This window comes from Lonchura striata, unplaced genomic scaffold (assembly GCF_046129695.1).
Source record: "Lonchura striata isolate bLonStr1 unplaced genomic scaffold, bLonStr1.mat Scaffold_132, whole genome shotgun sequence".
Taxonomy (NCBI): Eukaryota; Metazoa; Chordata; class Aves; order Passeriformes; family Estrildidae; genus Lonchura; species Lonchura striata.
Genome location: NW_027461093.1, coordinates 246,615 through 267,449, shown reverse-complemented (window position 1 = coordinate 267,449; position 20,835 = coordinate 246,615). Strand labels below are relative to the sequence as shown.

Sequence of the window (20,835 nt, the reverse complement as noted above, 5' to 3'; positions counted from 1 at the left end):
AAATGGGAAAATAATGTTAAAAACTAGCAGGTGGGGTAATGTATTGAGAATGGGATGCTGGAAGAAATTAGGATTCTTCCTTTTATGTGTTACAAGTGTTTTGTTATTTCTTCTTTGTTTAATCCCATGTTTTATTTGATTACTAACAGAGTCCAAAGAATGCAAGAGGACAGGAAATATTCTTTATAAATCATTTGGCTTGAGCAGTAAGAGGTGAGATTGTGAAAAATGCATATTTATGATTGGCTTTTCGCAAATGTTACAATGAATATTATATGTGTCATGTTAGAAAGTTATGCTGTATTAATTCCCTTACGTATTGTGTTAAGTGTAGTTTTAGGTTACAACATTATGTTAAAATAGAGATTATGTATGTGGGGGGAGTTTTCTTTTTAGGAATGAGATGCTCCCTTCGAAGAACACCTAAATCTTCCAAAGGAGAGGAATTTATGGCTTCTGATCAGGAGAAGCTAATTTCTTCAGGCCTTGCTCAGACTTGAAGACACCAGGGGATTAAAGGGAACAGTTGACATACAACAGAGTTTCTTGTTTAGAACAGAATGTATGCATAACCATGAAGAATGTATGAATATGCAACAAGTGTCTTGGTTTAAGGGTGATTCCTTTGTTCACAAGTCAAGCTTTTCTTGACTTAGTGTCCGAGAGCATCTGGACGTCCGTAATTCTTTGCTCTTTTGGTCTTGTAATTGTCCTAACTCTAATTGTATTATTATTTTTATAACCATTTTATTATTATTAAACTTTTAAAATTTTAAAAACCAAGTGATTAGAGTTTTTCAAAATTTTCAAAACTAGATGAGATTTAAAGGTGACCCTTTAACTCATAAACAATAAATAGATCATTTGAAGGAAAAAAAAAAGCAGCAGGTTGTGGGGGGGGCACAACTGAGGCTGCTGAAGGCTGCTGTGGAAGAGAAGCTGCATTCCAGGCACCCAGGAGGAGCTTCAGAAATGCAAATTAACACTGCTGGGGCAAACTGGGGACAATGTACCTGGCTCTTCTTGCCTGGGGCAGGAATTGGCTGATTCCCTCTGCCCCACACCCCAAGCTCTGCCTGCTTGCACAGATGGAATCTGCACAGCTGAAGGCAGAGCCCATGCTGAGGATCTCTGACTCTGCAACAGAAATGGCTGAAGCTGCAAAGGGAAACAGCAAATGGAGAATGTTGGGAAAACTTCACTAAAATAAGGGGGGGATCATCCCTCTGCCCACTCCAACATCTGCTGTCCCTGTCTGTGCTGTACAGGGTGTATCAGAGCACTGGGGGTTTTGCTAGAACAAGTTCAGGGAAATCAGTTGGAATTCGAGTATATATGAAGGAGTAAGAAAAAAAATGGTCAATTGATGCAGCCCCAGCTTGAGGGAGCGCCCAAAGGTGGGGAAAAGATGAACGGCCACCAGAACAAATCCTACAACACCATGGACCAGCCCCTGGGAACCAAAATGATTTTGTGAAAAATGCATGTTATATGGCTCTGTGCAGATAGTTACTATATGTATTATGTTATAATGATAACTTGTGCTGTATGAACATCTTAATAGTATGGTAAACGTAGATTTGTAGATAAAATTAAGCTTTAGTAATTAAAAGAGAAAATATGCATGTGTGTGTGTGTGGGGGGGGGGGGGTAAAGGAATGAGAACACCTAAATTCGCTCAAGGAACACCTAAATTCTCCAGAGAAGAGGAATTTATGGTTTTCTTACTAGAAGAAGTTAATTTCTTCAGGCCATGCTCAGACTGGAGGATGCCGTGGGGATTAAAAAAAAATAGCTGACATACAACAGACAGAGTTTCTTGTTTGAAATAGAATGTATGCATAACGATGAAGGATATAAGAATATGCAACAGTGTATTTTTTTAGGGGCGATTCCTTTATTCACAAGGTATTCTTGTTGTGGCTTAAGCACCCAAGAGAGCATCTGTCCATCTGTAAGTCTTTGCTTTTTAATGTCTTGCAATTGTCCTAACCCTAAATTTTTAGTAGTCTAATTGTATTTCTACTTCTATAACCATTTTACTAGTATTAAACTTCTAACATTTTAAAAACCAAGTGATTGGCGTTTCTCACAAATTCATATCAGGAGACAGAGAACCCATTTTTCATTTGAATGGCATAATTTGATTACAAGCTGTCCTCAGAATAAGAACCAACCAGACAGCTCCAGCTCCTGACCTTCCTGCCGACCAAGCCACTGAAATGAGGAACACAACATTTCAGCAGGAGATGGGATCAGATTATCTGTGAACAGAAAAAGGAGGAGTTTGTGGAAAACTAAATGGCTCAAACTGCTCTTGGCAAAGAGATGACGAGAAAACTGCTAAAAATTATAAGAAAGGAAATAGGAGAGCAGTTTATGTATTGGTCCAAACATGGAAAGGATGGGAATGGGACACACTTTCCTGGCTCCCCAGCACACCAGGGGTTAAAGGAATGCTGCTTCTCCTCTTCTGTGCTGCAGCAACTCTCATCTTTTTACCATGCTCCACACCTTGGCAGTGCAGCTCATCCAGCAGCTGAGCCAGGGCATGCAGGTGGCAGCCAGGCCTCCTGATCCACAAACGGCTACAAAAGGACAGGGAATGAGGGCACCGAGAATAATCCCAAAACCAAAGAGGACCCGGGAAGAACAAAACAGAGTCAAGGAGTCAATCTGCCTGGAGATAGGGCCGGGCACTTGTAGAGAAGGGGAGAAACCATCAGTTCCAATAAATGGTACAAATTGACCCAGACAGCTGCTCAAAGTCCCGCTACATTCCCGAACTTCGAGGAGAAGAACAAAGACTTAACAGAGCCATGAATATCGGCTGTTATACAAAAGGAGGGTGCACATTAACGAGGACAGGCTCCAGGCGCATCGGGAAGTCGGAACCTTCCAAGGAACTCAGCCGGTGGGCAAAGGCAGCGGGAGATGCGGCCGGGAAAATGAGGATAAAAAGGAGGCTGCGGGCTACAGCCACGGCAGAGAGCGCACGGCAAATGCCCCACGGCCTCTGCCCCTGCTCGGCAATAAAGTCACTTTGACAGGACTCCTCGCTCTCCCCGGGCACACGAACCTCCGGCGACGGGAATTTCCCCGCCCGCTCCCGGCCGCGGGGCAGCCCCTCTGTCCTACCCACAGCAGCCGGGCCGAGCCAGCGCTGCTCCGGCAGCGGCTCCTGCCCGGCCCCGGCGGGAAGGAGACCGCGGGCAGCCGCTCCCGCAGCGCCCTCAGCCCGGGGCCGGCACGGGCCGGACACGGCACCGGCGAGCCGCCGGAGCCCCCTGCCGCCCCCTCCGCCCGCAGCCAGCCCCGAGCCCCCGCAGAGCCCAGCGCGGCTCCCACCTGCGCCGGGGCCGCCTCCGAGCTCCGGCCGCTGCCGCCGCTGCCGGGCCCGCACAGCCGCTCGGCCAATGGCGGCGCTGCGCGGCCACGGCCGCCCTCAGCCCGCCGCCGGGGCCGCGCCGCGCCCCGCTCCCACCAATCAGCGCGCCGCAACCGCGACTGACGGCACCGGCGGCCAATGGCAGCGAGCTCGGGGCGGGCTCTGCGCACGGCCCCGCCTCGCCCCGCGCTCTCGGCGCCCCCGGGCTGCGTGAGGGGAAAGCCGGAGATGAGGAACAGCCCCGGCACGGGCCCGGGCCGAGCCGGGATTGAGCTGCCCACACAAACAAACTTCTCCGCGCCTCCCGCCACGGCTTTCCCGGCCCTGCGCCTCCCGTGCCTCCGCCTCTGCGGGAAGCCCAGGAGCCTCACTTCTCCTGCCCCTCGTTATGCATCAGAGCTTCGCTTTGATTTCCCCCGAAAAGGGAAACCTGCCCGAAGCCCTGTGGGTGGGTGGGGCAGGGGAGAGATTTCTGGCAGAAAACTCCAAAGACTCGGAGCAGGAGAAGGAGAAGTCAGTGCAGAGCCTTAAATGCAGCTTTCCCCACGCCTCCCTGCTCCCAGCTGCACCTCCTCCCCCGGCAGGGCAGGAGACAGGGAATGGGGCCATGCTCAGCTCATCCCCCGGGGCTTCTCCCTCTGCTCAGGGACAGGAGTCGTTCCCTGCTGCACCCTGCGCTCTCTCCCGGCCGAGACTTCTCCAGGAACTTCTCGGAGCGGAGTCCATCCCCTGGGCACAGCCCCCTCCGAGTGCTGCAGCGTGGGTCACTGTGCCACGGGCTCAGTCCTGCCAGGACAGGCTGCTCCAGCGGGGCCCCTCTGCCCGCGGGCTCACAGCCTCCTCTCAGGAATCGCCGAGCTCCGGCCCGGCTCCTCCAGGGGCTGCAGGGGATCTCTGCATCCCCATGGACCTGCAGGGGGATCTCTGCATCCCCATGGACCTGCAGGGGATCCCTGCATCCCCATGGACCTGCAGGGGGATTGAATCAAAGACGGAAGCAATCCGGGCAGCAGATATTCTTTATTGCAGCGCTGGGCACATGGGGGATCTCTCCTCCTAACATGTGCATCGTGCAGCTAAGAAAGCTGTGATTTATCTTACTAAAACATACATATTCATTACAAGTCTTGACAATTATTTACATATTCATGATTATTCCGAGATAAGGATGCGCAAGCGTAGTTGCATTTTTGGGTGGTCTTCGGTGGTCGTCAGGGGTCCTCTGGTGGTCGTCCATAGTCTTCATCACTCTGTCCGCTAGTTGAACTTTTATTTCGAGCATGCGTGGTAGTTTTTCTGTGCTCTGGGCCCCATCTTTTCCTCCTTTCATGATATATGGCCTATTCAACTGACCACAGTCCATCTGCTGAGTATGCATTCTTTACATATTATCAGGAAGCTTATCAGAGTAAAGGAAGCTTATCAGAGTAAAGTACATAGCCAAGGACAAAGTTTCTACATCTGTTTGCTAATGTCTAGAATAACAGGATACTGGTGCATATACATAGCACATAACGTTTTCTTCACTTAATTCTTTTCTAGTCATTTAACCCTTAAGTAGTTCTGAACAGGTCAGGTCCCTGTATCAAGTCCCCCCTTTTCTATAACCATTGCAAATTCTTTTGCAATCATATTACGCCTCCATATCTATATCTTTCAACATTAGTTGCTTCTTTGTTACAAAGTAAGACACACTTAATTAAAATCCAGACTATGATAATTAACAATATTACAAGTATTACGGAAATAAAAAGTTGTTTTAACCAATTCAAATTAGGTAACCAGGATGTTAGGACTTTCCACAATTCTTCAAATCCCCACGAGGTGTCATCCTTGGTTACCTCATGGAGTATCTTAGTCTGTTTCCAGATTTCACTTAAATCTGTAGCAATTCGATTATTCTGATCTACATATACACAGCAACTTGTATTTATAATGGTACAAACTCCCCCTCGTGAAGCCAATAATAAATCTAAAGCCATTCTATTTTGCTGTACTACTTGTGCAAGGCTATTTATCTCAATCTGCTGTGCTTGAATTGCATCTATTGTTTTATTTTCAATGTCTTCTACTACTGCTGAAATATTTATTATAGCTTTTTCTAATTCACTTACCCCTAGCCAAGGGAGAAACCATCTAGCAAAGGAATGAAATGCATTCTGCCTTTTTATTAGGGGATTTTCTACTTCCCGTCTAATTCTTCGAATATGTGTTTGAAGCCAACCTTCGGATAAACGATTATGTATAGTTATGTTTGGGACTACGGCTCCCAGGGTGCATGTTTCCACCCAATTTTCAGGTAATACTTTCCATGCAGTATCATTGCACAGCCAATACCATCCTTTTCCTTCTGGAACTGGCCAGAGGGTACTATTAATAGAGGTGGGGGACCCGATATATTTTATTTTATTACAACCCGTTTGATTTCTTACATATTGGACGTTATTACAACTCCCAACTTTATCTAATCCTTTAGGTGGGTTACACCTCTGCACACATTTATAGTAAGATTTTTTAATTGGAGGGTTATGAATTTTTAATGGCTGAGCTCTATATGTATAATTTACCCAGGTGGTATTCTCCCAATATCTCGTCCACGGATTATTACCAGGTATGGGGATGCCTATTAACAAGATCTGTTTTCCACTGTATTCAGGCATATGTGTACATATCCAACAATTAGTTCTATTCAGAGTTCGAGATATACCTTCCGTCAGCGAAAGATGAAGATTCAAATCCCACCGTGCCCAGGCTCCCCCATAGGTCAAGATAATCTGGAAAATCGCAATCTGGTAGGTCCTACGGGAGTAGCAGTCCATGGTTTCGTAGGGGCCTTCTTTATTTTCGAGTAGTGAATCCAAGCTGGGTGTTCTTTAATCTTCACCGCAGTGAATGTTGTCAGCAGCACTTGATATGGACCTTTCCACTTTTCCTCCAAGGGTTGTCCTGAAAAATTCTTAACATATACATAATCACCAGGTTCAAAGGCATGGAGGGGGTGATCTAATCCCCTTACTCTAGTATCCAAAACATTTTTATGTATTTCTGATAATTGTTTCTGCAATGCTTTCATGTATTCCAGTAAATATCCTTCCCCAATTTGTGCTAATTCTTCACCCTTAAATTGAAGTTGATAGGGTCGCCCATATAATATCTCAAAAGGGCTTAAATTTTCCTTTGTCCGAGGTTTAACTCTTATTCTCAATAATGCCAATGGTAAAGCTTGGGGCCAAGTTAAATTTGCCTCCTGACTAATCTTTGCTATCTGTTGTTTAAGCATATGATTCATCTTTTCAACTTGGCCACTTGCTTGAGGTCTGTACGGGGTATGTAACTGCCAGTCTATTCCTAATGCTTTTCCCACTTGTTGAACAATTTTAGCATTAAAATGTGGTCCTCGATCGGAGGATATTGTCGATGGAACTCCGAAACGAGGAATTATTTCATTCAGTAGCGCTTTAGTCACTTCTCGCGCTTTGTTAGTCCTGCAGGGATATGCTTCTGGCCATCCTGTGAAAGTGTCTGTCAGGACTAAAAGATATCTATACCCCCCTTTTCTGGGGAGCTCAGAAAAATCAATTTGCCATTGTTGCCCAGGGCAGTTTCCTTTACCTATCATCCCCAATTTTATTTTGCTAGTTGTGTCTGGATTATTTCGTTGACATATTTCACATTGCTGCGTTACCTGTTTTACTGTGGTATACAAATTTCGCCCTACTATTCTTTTGGTCACTTCTTTGTATAATGCATCTGCTCCCCAGTGGGTTTTTCTATGTTCTGCTTGTATTAAGGGCCACAAAATATTAGAAGGAACTAATATGTGACCTTCTTTCAACTGTATCCAGCCCTTTGTTCCGGGCTCACCTCCTAGATCATTAGCCAATTTCAAGTCTTCTTTTGAGTATCTAGGTGACTGTTCTAAATCAATTGGTTTACTGTCTGGTATCAAAGCACATACCTTAACTTCTTCTGCCACTCGCTTGGCCTCACTATCAGCCAATCGATTTCCTATTTCTTGGTCAGAGTTACCTTTTTGGTGTCCTCGGCAATGCATTATAGCTACTTTTTCCGGTAGTTGAATCACTTCCAATAATTTCAATATTTCTTCTGCATGTTTGATCTGTTTCTTCTGGGTGTTCAACAGTCCTCGTTCTTTCCAAATTGCTCCATGCGCATGCACCACCCCGAAAGCATATTTTGAATCAGTCCAAATATTTATCTTCTTTTCTTTTGCAAGTTCTAGTGCCCTTATAAGGGCCACTATTTCTGCTTTCTGGGCCGAGGTTCCTGCAGGAAGAGGGTTGGCTTCGATTACCTTTTGAGTAGTGGTTATCGCATATCCCGCTCTCCGCTGTCCCAGTTTCACGAAGCTGCTTCCATCTGTGTACCAGGAGTCTTCAGCGTCTTCCAGAGGGGTGTCCTGGAGATCTGGACGGCTCGAATAGGTGGCTTCGATGGTCTCTATGCAGTCGTGGGACAGTGGTTCTCTTTGGGCACCGCTGAGAAAAGAAGCTGGATTTATAATGTTAGTAACAATTATTTCTATATCATCTTGTTCTACTATGATGGCTTGGTATTTCAGAAATCTCTGTGGGGAGAGCCAATGGTTCCCTTTTTGTTCTAACACAGCTGAGACAGTATGGGAAACCATTACCGTTATCTTCTGCCCTAATGTGAATTTGCGTGCTTCTTGAATGTTTATTACAACCGCCGCCACTGCACGTAGGCATCCTGGCCATCCTTTGCTTACCTTGTCCAGCTGCTTGGAGAAGTACGCCACTGCTCGCTTGTAAGGGCCAAGTTCTTGGGCTAATACTCCAAGTGCCATCCCCTGTCTTTCATGTGAGAATAATAAAAAGGGTTTAGAGACATCTGGTAAGCCAAGGGCCGGAGCCTTCATCAGTTCCTTTTTAAGTTTCTTGAAGGCGGCTCGAGCCTCCGCCGTCCATTCTATTTTAAGTCGGGTTTTCTTTAGCAGTTCATATAGAGGTTTAACTATTACACCATAGTTGTATATCCATAAGCGGCACCAACCTGCCATTCCCAAGAATGTCCGCAATTCCTTGGCTGTTTGAGGCTCCGGGGTGCGACAAATTGCCTCTTTTCGCTCAGTTCCCAATTCTCTTTGTCCTCTGGAAATTTCTAATCCTAAATAAGTTACTCGCTGTTGCACTATTTGAGCCTTTTGTTGGGATACTCTGTATCCATTCATTCCTAGGAAATTGAGAAGTTCTATAGTCCATGAGAGACACTCTTCCCTGTTCTCAGTGGCTATTAAAAGATCATCAACATATTGCACGAGGACTCCTTTACCATCTGGGGGAGTCCAATTTTCCAAATCTTTAGCTAACTGATTTCCAAAAATCGTGGGGCTGTTTTTAAATCCTTGTGGTAATACTGCCCAAGTTAATTGTGTTTTTCTTCCTGAATCCGGATTTTCCCATTCAAAAGCAAATAGCTTCTGACTTTCTGAGGCCAGCGGCAAACAGAAGAAGGCATCTTTGAGATCCAGTACAGTAAACCAATGTAAGGTATCTCTCAATTTAGTTAATAGTGTGTATGGGTTGGCTACAACTGGGTGGATGTCTTTAACTATTTTATTAATTGCCCTTAGGTCTTGTACTAATTTATAACTTTTTCCATCTGCCTTTTTAACGGGTAAAATCGGAGTGTTGTATTCTGATTCGCATTCCGTTAGCAAATTGTATTGCAGAAATCGATTAATAATATTTTTGATTCCTTCCCTGTCTTCTAGCCTTAAGGGATATTGTTTAATTCTTACCGGCTTTATTCCTGGTTTCAACTTGATTACGACAGGGCTTGCATTTTTGGCTTTCCCCGGAACTTCACTAGCCCAAACCCCTGGATATACCGGGTCCAGAACCTCTCTAGATATTTCAGAATGGCTTTGAGTTTGTATTAAGGCTAGACTCAAAACTTCCACTAATTGTTCTTCTTGAATTTAAAATTCAATTTTCCCTTTCTGAAAAACAATTTTCGCCTCAAGTTGTTCTAGCAAATCTCGCCCTAGCAAGGGCTTTGGGGAATTTGGTAAATATAGAAACCTGTGAATTCCAATTTGTTTTCCAAGCCGATAATTAAGTGGTTTAAGGAAATAAGCTTTTTCCCTTTGTCCTGTAGCTCCAATTACAGTGATAAAATCTTTGTCTTTCGGCATTAATTGTTGGTTCAATACCGAATAAGAAGCCCCGGTATCAACAAGGAAATCTATTTTTTTCTTCTCTTTCTCTAGCTCAATTTTAACCAGGGGATCCGCTAGGGTGGTTTCCCCCGGTCCCCTTCACTGGTCTGAGCCCATCTGGGCTATCAAAGGGGGCTTTCTTGCCAGCTTAGGACATTCCCCCTTCCAGTGCCCTATCTCTTTACAGTATGCACACTGATTTGACTGTAAGGTTGGGCGCTGCCTCCTTTCTTTATTATTTTGAGTTCCACTTTTCTGCTTTTCCAATGCGGCCACCGTGGCTTCCGCAATTACCTGTCCCATTTTATACTTGCCCTGCTCCTCTCGGTTTCTATATATCCTCCAGGCTTCTTCTAGCAGCTTTTCTAAATCCCTAATATCAGGTTCTTTCAGCTTTTGGAGTTTTCTCCTTATGTCTTCTGATGACTGCCCCAAAAATAAGGAAACTAGCTGTTGTCTGCCTGTATCAGAAGCGGGATCTAGGGTGGTATATTTTCTCATAGCAGTCCGTAATTTGTCAAGAAACTCCGTAGGAGTTTCTGCCGAGTTTTGCTTGATTTCATATAAATTTGACCAATTTACTGCCTTCGGTACGGCCGTCCCGATACCAATCTTAATCCATTCTTGGTATCTTTTAAGTAGCCTGTAATCTTGGTCGTCATTTGGGTCCCAATTAGGGTCATCTCTAGGGACGTGGGTTTCGACCGTACCCTGAAGGGTTCCTGCCGTGATTTGAATTTGTACTTGTGTACGAGCACTTTTAATTATTAATTGTTTTTCTGTTTCAGTTAAGGCATCCAACATCAAATCTATATCTTTCCAATCTGGATCCTGATTTTTAACTATTAATTCAAATCGTTTTGCCACCCCTTCCGGATCATCCCGGTATCCCTTTACTACTTCTCGCCAAACATCTAAGTCATTCATAGAAAAGGGAATCTTAATTCTGGTGGGTCCTGTTGCTCCCATCGCTTGCCTTAACGGGGCTTGAATTATCGGCCCCATTTTACTCCGAGTTCGAGCTGTGATGGGAGAAAAGCTCATTTTTCCAGGGACAGCCTCACCAGATTTTTCTATGCGATTACTTTTATCTGATTCATCTGATGAGGTAGAAGGTCGGGATCTAGGGGGGGGAGGGGTTTCCGGGGGAGAAGGGGGTTGGGGTGGAGAACTATAATCTTCTATTCTTTCCTCTGTTTCTTTAAGTTTTACACACCTTTGCCCTATACTGCAAGCCGAACAACACCGTTTTAACCTAGTCCCATTCTTTCTCTGTTCCTTTTCCATAGCTAACACCAAAGGATCTTGGGGTGCTACGTTTATCCCACATTCCTTCTGCCATTCAGGGTGATTCTGCAAAGTGAAAAACATATCCGCATATCCCACTTCATCCCACTTTCCTTCCCGCCTTAAAAACAACATTAACTGCAACAAAGTATTATACTGCAAAGTTCCATTGAACGGCCACTTCTCACCATCTTCCAACTTATATAAAGGCCACCACTGGTTACAATATTTAATTAGTGTTTTCTTATTCACTGTCCCTCCAGGAGTCCCACCTATTTCCTTCCAATGCATTAAAATACAACCCAAAGGGCTCTTCTTCACGATTCCCCCGCTCTGTCGTCCTCCCATTATACTATACACCAAACAGGACACTTTTTACAGCAACACAAAATTCCAACAACAATCAGAATAATTCCAAAAATAAGCAACCAAACCCAGTACGTGTTAAACAGTTCCCAAACCATTAACTCAGAAGCGTATGTCTTAATATACCAAAGTAGTAGACCAAAACCAAATACGATCGTATAACAAACACAAACTCCGCGGGGAGCTTATTCAAAACCAAATACGATCGTATAACAAACGCTACCCCCTGCGGGGAGCTTATCCAAAACCAAATACGATCGTATAACAAACGCTACCCCCTGCGGGGAGCTTAACCAAATGACCGGTCCCAAACAAATAAAAATAAAGGATACCTGTGCCGCCGGGGCGAACGGAGTTCTTGTCTGCTCCCGCGGTGATCCGAATGAGGCGAGGAGCCCCTCCGGGAAGATCCCGGGGGTACCCTAGGGAGTCCTGTTCCCAGCGGGTCCCGCGGCCGAGCAGAGAGTCCTCCTGGCTGGCTCGCCAAATTGAATCAAAGACGGAAGCAATCCGGGCAGCAGATATTCTTTATTGCAGCGCTGGGCACATGGGGGATCTCTCCTCCTAACATGTGCATCGTGCAGCTAAGAAAGCTGTGATTTATCTTACTAAAACATACATATTCATTACAAGTCTTGACAATTATTTACATATTCATGATTATTCCGAGATAAGGATGCGCAAGCGTAGTTGCATTTTTGGGTGGTCTTCGGTGGTCGTCAGGGGTCCTCTGGTGGTCGTCCATAGTCTTCATCACTCTGTCCGCTAGTTGAACTTTTATTTCGAGCATGCGTGGTAGTTTTTCTGTGCTCTGGGCCCCATCTTTTCCTCCTTTCATGATATATGGCCTATTCAACTGACCACAGTCCATCTGCTGAGTATGCATTCTTTACATATTATCAGGAAGCTTATCAGAGTAAAGGAAGCTTATCAGAGTAAAGTACATAGCCAAGGACAAAGTTTCTACATCTGTTTGCTAATGTCTAGAATAACAGGATACTGGTGCATATACATAGCACATAACGTTTTCTTCACTTAATTCTTTTCTAGTCATTTAACCCTTAAGTAGTTCTGAACAGGTCAGGTCCCTGTATCAGGATCTCTGCATCCCCATGGACCTGCAGGGGATCCCTGCATCCCCATAGACCTGCAGGGGATCCCTGCATCCCCAGGGACCTGCAGGGGATCTCTGCCTCCCCATGGATCTGCAGGGGATCTCTGCCTCCCCATGGAGCTGCAGGGGGATCTCTGCAGCCCCATTGTAATATATGTTATGGCACAATTCGTGATTTTGTAAAATATACATCAAGTCAGTTGTGCTTGTAGAAAAAGATTCTTAAAGTTTTAAATGACCAGTGGCTGCAGCCGGGGCTGGAGAAACCACAGTTGGCAGAGAAAGAAAGACCTAATTTACAAATGAAAAACGGTGTCTCTGTGCAGAGATGGGCCCTTTCCGGGAACAATCCAGGAGACACCCAACCTATAACCCCTGGTCTGCCAGGGAGCCTGGAAACCAGGCACACGGGCATCCCGCCCTTGCAGCTGCTGAGGAGGCTGCTGGGCTGTGCTTCAGCAGAGGAGATGGAATGTGGCTTAACACTCTGCCCTTCTCTAAAAACGGAGAATGGGTCAGGAGGTTTGGGCTCTGAGCACACAGCAGCCTGGCCCAGGCACAGGCCGTGGTGGGACAGGGGCACAGGAGCCTTCTGTGACTGACCGTGGCTCTCTGGTTTCTCTCTGCAGGCTGCCAGCTCCTCATGCCATGGAAACGGCCCCACTCGGCTGCCAGTCTGGGAGGGCTGGAGGGCTGTGGGTACTCATTTGCTGTCAAAAATAAATTGTGTTTTTTTGTCATTGTCATTGTCATCATCAGAACATTTCTTTCATCCTTTTCCAAGTTTTTGGCCCCTCCAGGGTAATATTCTTGTGTCCTTCCTCAGACAGTTGATGGCATTTGGCAGGGGGGGTTTAGCAATGTGAAAAGTTCAACAACAGCTCCAGTTGCCAACTGCAGCAGCCCCTTCAGGAGCCCTGAGCTACCAGCGAGGTCCACGTGTGCCTTGCAAAAGGGAGTGGTTTGCAGCGATGGGGTTGGTGCCCTGCTGCAAAAGCTGGGAGCAGATCAGAAGTGGCAAAATGCCATTTTGGCTCAACCCCCACCCAGGTTCTTTATCTTTTCCCTCTGCTCGGTGATAGGCAGACAGGGCTGGATCCAGCGAGGTTCAAGTTCTGGGTTCTCCCTGGCATCAAAGGGATCAACTAAACTCTTGTATGCAGTGACTGCAATAGGGCTACTGAAGGAAAAAAGGGAATGTCATGAGATGGGGAATCCTTCTTGTCTCCTCTGTCTCCCCAGGAGCCCCTTGGAAAGGGAAATACCCACTGGGTTTATCTGACTCCTTCCCAGCCAGCCCTTCCCTCGCTCCCGGGTCTCATTTGCTCCGCAGGATTCACCAGCTCGCTCAGCTCAGAGGAGCTCTCAGAGGAGAAAACGCTGCCTGGCGTGGGGCTGCCTGATCCCTGTCTCACCTTGATTCCATTTGCCCCCTCCCTGCCCCATCCAAGAGACCGAAGGATCCCCCACAGCCCCACGGTCCTGCAGCAGATCCCGGCACGTTCCCTGCTCCGCTCCTTGGTGCCCTGGGAGGCTCCAGAGCCCTCCCTGTGTGCGGGACAGCGGCTGCAGCACCGCTGCGCCCGCGGGCGAGCAGCGCCCAGGAGCAGCTGCGCCAGCTCCGAGCCTGAAGCGGAATCCTCAGCGCACACAAATGACAGCTGGCACTTCAGGGGCTGGCAGGAGAAGCTCAACCCATCTGCTCGCTGCCCTTCCCAGCCATGGCCACGCTGGTGCAATTGGAAGAGTCGCCCCTGCCCAGGAAGCTCTCAGGTCAAAGAGAGGAGCAAAAGCCACGGGTTTCAGAGGTGTTAGCTGCCACTGCCTCTGGTTTTCCTTCCAATTCCTAAGGGGTTTTGACTGGTTTTACCATTTCAACACTTTCTGTGTAGAATGCTTATTTTATGATTGGCTTTTCACAAATGTTACCATGAATATTATATGTGTAATGTTAGAAAGTTATGCTGTATTCATTCTCTTAAGTAGTGTGTTAAATAGAGTTTTAGGTAACAACATAATATTAAAATAGAAACTCTGCTATGTAGGATTTTTTTACTTGCCCAAGCAAGAGATGAGATAATCAATAAACTCTTCACACAGGGATGGCAGTGACTTGGGGCACATAAAGAGTTACAACCTCCTTATCAGAAAAGACAAACATTCTTCCATCTTGTCTCCATCTTTATGGAAGCACCAGGATTAAGGGAAAGAAGTTGACAAAATCCAGAAAAGTTCCTAATTTGCAAGTAATTTATGCATCATGTATGAGATACATGAATATGCAATAGGCTATTGCTTTTAAGGTTATTCCTTTGTTCACAAGGCATGCTTGTCCTGGCTTAAGTGTCTGAGAGCATCTGGACATCTATAATTTTTTGCTTTTTATTGTCTTGTAATTGTCCTAACTCTAAATTTGATTACTCTAATTGTGTTACTATTTTTATAACCATTTTATTATTATTAAACGTTTAAAAATTTAAAAACCAAGTGATTAGCGTTTTTCACAACGTTCCAGGCTCCCGGGGACCCCCTTATCGGTCTGGCTGCAGGCCTTATCGCAGGCTGCAGAGGGTCCCCCCGCTCCGGTGCCGCCCTTCTCCGCTCCCCAGCCCCGCCCCGCCGGTACCGGGCGATCCCCGGTGGCTCCGGGCTGACGATGCAGCGCCTGCCCCGGGCAGCCCAACCCCACCGCGGGAGGGTCCCACGCATCCCCGGCCCAGCGCCGGGGCTCTGCCGGCAGCCAGCACCGGGACCCCAAAATTCTGCTGTCCCGGGGCCACCGAGCGGGCACCCGGCCCTTGGCCCTGTTATAGATACATATTATAATATTGGCTTTTTGCAAATATTCCATTGGATTTTATATGTGTGGTGTTACAATAACTTTGTTATATAGTTTTTATTTCTCTTGTTCATTGATTACGCTCAGACATAGTAGTGCCATAGCTGATAGAAGCATGCTTGTGTTAAAATTCCTGCTTGGATGGGATAACATCCAGTGAGCACAGGATGAGGACACCTGTACAGATCTGCCAACCATCAGCACTCACCGTCTGAAGGCAGTGTCGGCCGGGGCCAAAACTGAAGATGATGATAAAAAAGGACCAAAACCACAACCAAGGAATACACATGCCCTAAAAAGGTGGAACCGAGGAGGAGCCATGCTGAACAGTTCTTGGAATATGTAAACTAGCTTGGGAAAAAGTTTACTATGCATAAGGGACTATGAATATGCAACAGGCTGGTGTAAGGGAAAAGGTATTCAAGGGGTATCTCCGGAGATAACCGTGTGCTCTTGGCTCAGTGCCGAGATGCACCCGGCCGTAAGAACCTTTGCTCTATGGCCTTGTCTCCTCTTGTCCTGTATTAAACTTTTTAAATGTTCCCAGGGCAGTGAAGGTGTTTTTCCCAGCCCCGAGCAGAGAGCTCTGCCCGGCGGCTCCCGGGAAAGGCGGCGGCGCTCGGCAGCGGCCCCGGCCCGCCCGGCCCGCGGGAATTCCCCGCAGCGGGACAAAATCCTGCCCCGAAGGAGCGCTCGGAACGCCGCCTGCGGCTCCTCCGTGCCCCGCAGGTGCCGCAGCTGCCCCGCTGCGGCAGGCGCGGCTCTGGAGCAGGGAGGCTCTGCGGGACCCCCGGGCTGTGCCCCCTCCCGGGCCGTGCCCCGGGGCTGATGCTCGGCCCGGGCTCTCTCGCTGTCCCGGCTCCCGCAGGCTCCCGGCGGGAGCGGCACCGCCCGCCCGGCGCCGCAGGGCCGAGCCCTGCCCAGCAAAGGCTCCGTGTCCACGGCCGGGCCCTGCCGGGGCTGCGGCCGCTGCCCGGCCCGGCACAACCCGCAGCGCCCGGCGCGGCTCCCTCCAGCCGGGCACTGCGGCTCCAACCAGGCGGAATATTCAGCGCACGGAATCTCTGTCAGCGCTGCTCACATTGCAAAACCAGCTGCTGCTGAGGCAATCCCAGCTCCCACTGAAGCCTCCCACCCAAAATGCTGCCTTCAGCTCGGACACACCGGTAAGAAACCCAAGAGCAAACTGGAAGCTGATTAGAGAATCTTGCACAATCACATCCAAGAACATTTTGTTACAAAATCACAAATATTAACAGAAGCTGAGAAAGTCAACAATGTTAGAAAACAAGCTTCCAACAATGGGACTCGAAGAGCTAAGAGCATGTGTTTGAATGGAATAAGCCCTCTCTGACATGTGAGCAATGCCATGGAATTTCTCAAACCAGGGAAATAGGGAGGCCTGGCAGCAGCAGCTTCACACACAGCAATGACAGAGAACAGGGCAGGGCAAGAGGCTGACAAAACTCTAACCGCTACTTGCAATGAAGTACCTTTGTTTCCAGTTCTAATCTAGCCACTATTAATATAGAGTCCAAAAGACTAAAAATACTAGTAATAATAATAACAACTGTACCATTAATAGCAAAAAATTGAGAGAATAGAAATAATAAGAATTAATAGTGGTAATAAAAACCCTACCATACTTATACCAGGTTTGCATGGCCAGGTTTTGGTAAGGCAGGGGATCTAGGAGCAGCTTCTGTGAGAGCAGCTGTTCCTCCATGTCCCACAGAGTCAATTCCAGCTGGCTCCAGGACAGACTGGCTGCTGGACAAGGCTGGCCCAGTTAGAAATGGTGGTAACACCTTTGGAATAAGAGATTTAAGGAAATGGGTGATCCTGGAATTGTGGCTGTGAGCAGGGAGGAACAGGGTGAGGACCTGTGAGGGGAACAGCTCTGCACACCCCCAGGGCAGGGCAGGGCAGGAGGGGCAGGAGCTGCTCCAGCTGCTGGAGTTGATTGCCCTGAGATTCCCTGGTCAGTCCCTGGGGAGGCAGCTTGGCCCTGCAGCCCATGGAGGGCACGGAGGGCAGAGATGCACCTGCAGCGCCTGGAGGAGCCCGTGCTGGAGCAGGGGGATGCCTGAGCGGAGGCTGTGACCCCATGAGAAACCTGTGCTGGAGCAGGGACCTGGCAGGGACCTGCAAACCCCTGGAGAGGAGCCCACGCTGGAGCAGGGCCCTGCCAGGACTTGTGAGCCCATGGAGGAGCGAGCCACGCTGCAGCAGCTTGTGGAGAACTGCTGTCCGTGGGATGAACTCACCGTGGAGAAGTTCATGGAGAAGTGTCTCCAGGAGGGACCCCTGGCACAGCAGGGGAATGACTCCTCTCCCCGAGCAGCAGGAGAAACAACCGGGGATGAACTGACCAGAGCCCCCATTCCCTGTCTCCCTGCACCCACTGCGGGGGGAGGTAGAGATGGGAAGGAGGGAGGAAAGGGCAGAAGGTGTTTTTAAAGCTTTGTTTTACTTCTCACTATCCTGCCCTGATCCAGATAGCAAAAATTCCATTAATATCTCCAATTTTGAAAATGGTTTGCCCATGATGGCATTTGCTGAGTGATCTGTCGCAGTCCTTAGCTCAACCCATGAAGCCTTCATTCTGTTTTCTCCCTCCTGTCCATCTCTGGAGGGGAGTGAGAGAGCAGCTTTGGTGGGTGCCTGACATCCAGCCAGGGTGAACAGACAACACTTCCTTTCCTTCATTCATTCTTTCTTTCCAGAGGTCACTGTGAAGGGGTTGAGTGGGGCTTTGACAGAGGGAGTGAAGGTGGTGGGGAGTGGTGGGGACAGAAGCCACAGGGACGAGGGACAGGCATCAGAGGGGCCTGGGCAGCTGGCAGGGGGCACGGCCTGTTCCCTGGCCCAGCAGCAGGGGACAGGGGGCACGGCCTGTCCCCCTGGCCCAGCAGCAGGGGACAGGGGGCACGGCCTGTCCCCCTGGCCCAGCAGCAGCCCCGTGCCCTGCCCAAGGCGCTCCCAGCAGGGGCTGGGCCCCAGAGGCAGGGGGAGACCCCAGTCCCAGGGCAGCGTTTCTGACCCGTCCCCTGTCCAGCCCAGCCTGCCCCGTGTGCGCAGTGACCGCTGGCACGGGCTGCCCTGGACACTGTGACCTGCTGGGGACACTGAGAGCTGCCTCGCTGTGACACTGCCCTTGGGATTGCACAGGCACCAAACAAACCGCAGCCAGCACCGCCCCTTGTCATGTCCCAGGCACCGGAGAGCATCAGAGCCAGCCCCGCTCCTGGTGATGTCCCAGGCACCAGGGCACATCCCAGCCCTGCTCCTGGTGATGTCCCAGGCACCAGGGCACATCCCAGCCCTGCTCCTGGTATGTCCCAGGCACCAGGGCACATCCCAGCCCCACTCCTGGTGATGTCCCAGGCACCAGAGCACATCCCAGCCCCGCTCCTGGTGATGTCCCAGGCACCAGGGCACATCCCAGCCCCGTTCCTGGTGATAGATTTCAGGGGCACAAAAACAGTTGCAGACTTCCCATACTTTAGGGATCCATTAAGCACAGGAAAACGGCAAAGATTCATTTGTCACGTATGCATGGGAAAGGCAGAAAGGTCAGAACGAGGAAGACTTATTTTGCTTCTTCATTTTGGAGACCCCTCCCCAAAATGGACCCCCAACTCATTTCAGGGAACAGAACTACACATGCTTAATTGCCTTTTTGCCAATTAGCACATGAAGCGGAGCAGAGGAAGTGACAGGGATATGAATATGCATTCATATTTGTGTATTCAAGACTTCTGCAAATAAAAAAGCTTTGTAATACCTGTGATTTTTGCAGTGTGCATTAGGGAATTATCCCATGTACTGCCCGGCTGTCTCAATAAACATACACTTTCTAACTTTAAACCCTTAGAGAGTTTTTGTCCATCTCAGTTGGATATAGATATTAAATTGATACTCATATTTCAGTAAATCATTGTCTTAAAGATGTCCTAGTATGTGTATTAACATGTCTTTTCTTAATATTCTAGTAATTATTCTTGCATTGTTTCAAGATAAACTGGTATGATTCAAAGAATATCCACTGAGGTACACATAGAACATCGATTTATCATAAGCAAATTGCAGTTGCAAAGTTTTTTCACTGAAATTCTGCCACTTGTCATCATTTTAAAAGTCAGCTATTAAAGTCAACAACAAAATTTCTAACTTTGAACAAAGGGAAAAAAGTATATGGTTTGCACTAGAAAAAATAGAAATACAGAAAATGTCTCCTAACCAAGTTCCTTGCCCTGATCAAAACATCTCCCAATCAAGTTCTTCACCCTGAACCTGGCTGGTAAAGAAAAATATTATCAGTAAACGTGGATGAAATTTTGCATAAGTTAATAGTATTCAAAATCCATGTTCTAATCCTATTATTATTTCTTAGACAACGAAAAAAGGGGAAAGGGGTTGGATTGAGGGTACACCCTCCTCCCCTCTGAGTCTGTTCTCATGTTTTACAATAAATCCTACAACAGTACAATACAGCTGCCTAAAATATGGACACTGGAAACCACAGACAGCATTACAAATGATCACCTGCCTCATGGACAGTTCATATAAGGACTTGATTTGTTTACAAATTATTTCTCATGTTTACAAACAGTTTTTCTGTTTACAGATTGTTTTCTGGGAGTTCAGTTTTTCCCCAAGGGATCAAGTGCTTAAAGGTTGTTTTTTAAAATTGGGTTTTTCTCTAAGGGTTAAATGGGCTCAGGGTTAAATAGCTTTCTGCTTTTAGAGATAAGTTCAATTTGTAACCAAGAAGCATTATGCCTGTGGCCTGAGTTCTCCCCTAACAGTTCCTGGAGGGGAATGCTGCAGCTCCAGTGCAAATTAGATGCACGCTGTCCTCTGTCAGCATGTTGGCAAAGGGCCCTTGCAGATGGGTGACAGAGAACAATACACAGAATTTTATAAAGAAAAGAAGGGTGAGGTGTTACCATGATTGACAGGGGTCTTGACCAATCAAATATCTCCCAAAACTGCAGGCACCTCACGGGCCAGAACCTGAAGGGGCATGGAGCTCAAACCAATGAGAGCTTCCAGGCCTGGTCTTTCAAATGCCCTGTGTAAGGGGGGGCTTGGGAAATAAAATCTCTCTGTTGCCCCATGAACTCGGGAGGAGCAGTCTTTGTCTCCTGTGCCCTCGCTGCCCCACGAGACCAAAGAGATGTTCACCAGGGCCCTCCCTGTTTGTGGCTGTCCATTGCCCAGCTGAGCAGGCAGCCAGTTGTGTTTGCAGGGAGCTGCCACAGGCAGACACACAGCAGCTGGAGATTTGAATAGCAGGGCTTGGGCCAATTCTTCTTCTTTCAGAGTGCAAGAAAGACACAAAAGCACAAGGAAACATGACAGTGTTTTGGTGGAGTCTCTTTGTCCTGTGAAGTTCAGTAGCTGTTGGTGTTTCTGTGCTGCTGCTAATCCCTTCCATGAAAAAATCATCCCAGGAAGGAGCAACAACATCTGACACTCACCAAGTGTTGCCACCAGTTGCTCCAGGTGCTGCTCCCAACAGCCCCTGTAGGACGGAGCACAGCCCCCAGTGCACACCAGCTTTGGCTGCCCTCTGGCAGAGAAGCCCTTTTGGGGCACAGATTTCTGGGCAGGAGACGGGCACCGGTGCTGCC

At 47.8% G+C, this 20,835-nt stretch overlaps 2 protein-coding genes across 2 annotated transcripts in view; both read right to left on the bottom strand.

Annotated features, from left to right (window-relative positions):
• Positions 1-20,835, bottom strand: part of LOC110472376 (uncharacterized) — a 259,016-nt gene that overhangs the window by 175,838 nt on the left and 62,343 nt on the right.
• Positions 4,392-12,334, bottom strand: LOC144248459 (syncytin-1-like). Its single transcript, XM_077790623.1, has 2 exons — positions 11,576-12,334; positions 4,392-6,344 (listed from the first exon to the last, which is right to left on the bottom strand). The coding sequence occupies exon 2, from the start codon at positions 6,205-6,207 to the stop codon at positions 5,017-5,019; it is 1,191 nt and encodes a 396-aa protein (XP_077646749.1). The 5' UTR covers positions 6,208-6,344; positions 11,576-12,334; the 3' UTR covers positions 4,392-5,016.

Bases quoted from the DNA above. Each gene is read 5' to 3' on its own strand.
- LOC144248459 (XM_077790623.1), bottom strand. From the start codon at position 6,207: ATGGACTGCTACTCCCGTAGGACCTACCAGATTGCGATTTTCCAGATT.